A 949-nucleotide genomic window follows, 5' to 3' on the forward strand; every position below is an offset into this window, starting at 1 on the left:
GTTTGGTGGTGACGGGCAGAGCCACGAGCTCCATGCGCTGATTGTGTGCTTAATCCTGACGCGATGTGAAAAAGACTCACCCTTACGAGCCAGGGGATAACGGGATGAAACGGTTCTATTATCCATCCCGCTCTCTTTAATTAACGCCATTCGTCATGGTGGGTTAATTAGAGGGGTTTATTAGGTGTTATTTAGCCGCAGTGCTCGGTACTCAGTATTTATTCAAGGACAGGATCTCGCTCTCTGCCTTTCCCCCCCCCACGCTTTACCCCTCCCAGGGCACCCTCGGGTCTCTCATTAGCTCCCGTCCGTCCTTTCTGATGCAAATGCTTCTCGTTCTGTGCCCATCCCTTCCCAGCAAAGGGGTCCTCTTCGTTAAGGAGTACGTGAACAGCAGCGAGTTATCGGCCTCCCCACGCTACGGCAGGTGAGGAGTGCCTGGCCCCCCGCGGGGGTTGGTCTCTAGGGTGGGGGACGGGGTGAAAATGCCACGCTGCAGGTTTTTAGGCTGCATGTTTGGCGCTGCCAGGCTTCACCGCGCCTTTGGACACATGAACAAATGGTTGGAATCAGTGAGAAAAGCACTGGGGTTGTGGGTTCTCACTTAAAAAAAGTTAAATGAATTTTAAAGAAGTTCAAAGATGCCATTTTCAGGCTTAAATCTTCAGTCTTGTGTGCTCTGCTCCAAGGTAACTAAGTAAAGCTACTCCCGACTGACACCAACGTGACTGAGAGCACAATCTGGCCTTACGTGCATTGAGCTTACAGGGATGTGGCACCCAGTTAACACCAGCTTGGTGGGTGGGAGCTGATGGCAGACCCCAGGAATCTCTGGCCCGTCCAGCAAAACGCCGGCACCCACAGATAACCAGCAGGCCGAGAAGGCTCTGCTGCTGTAGGGAGATAACCCGGCTGCCAGAGCGGCCCGACGCCCGGCCAGGAGTGAGGG

The 949-nt window shown here is 54.1% G+C and overlaps 1 protein-coding gene across 1 annotated transcript in view; it reads left to right on the forward strand.

Moving 5' to 3' along the window:
• The window catches only part of ZNF185 (zinc finger protein 185 (LIM domain)), a 24,105-nt gene that overhangs the window by 21,396 nt on the left and 1,760 nt on the right, over positions 1-949 (forward strand). The window contains exon 26 of the mRNA XM_010145679.1: positions 359-427. Within this exon, the coding sequence (XP_010143981.1) occupies positions 359-427 (69 nt within the window). The remainder of the gene's footprint in view (positions 1-358; positions 428-949) is intronic.

The sequence above is a fragment of the Buceros rhinoceros genome, unplaced genomic scaffold (assembly GCF_000710305.1).
Source record: "Buceros rhinoceros silvestris isolate BGI_N320 unplaced genomic scaffold, ASM71030v1 scaffold6181, whole genome shotgun sequence".
Lineage (NCBI taxonomy): Eukaryota > Metazoa > Chordata > Aves > Bucerotiformes > Bucerotidae > Buceros > Buceros rhinoceros.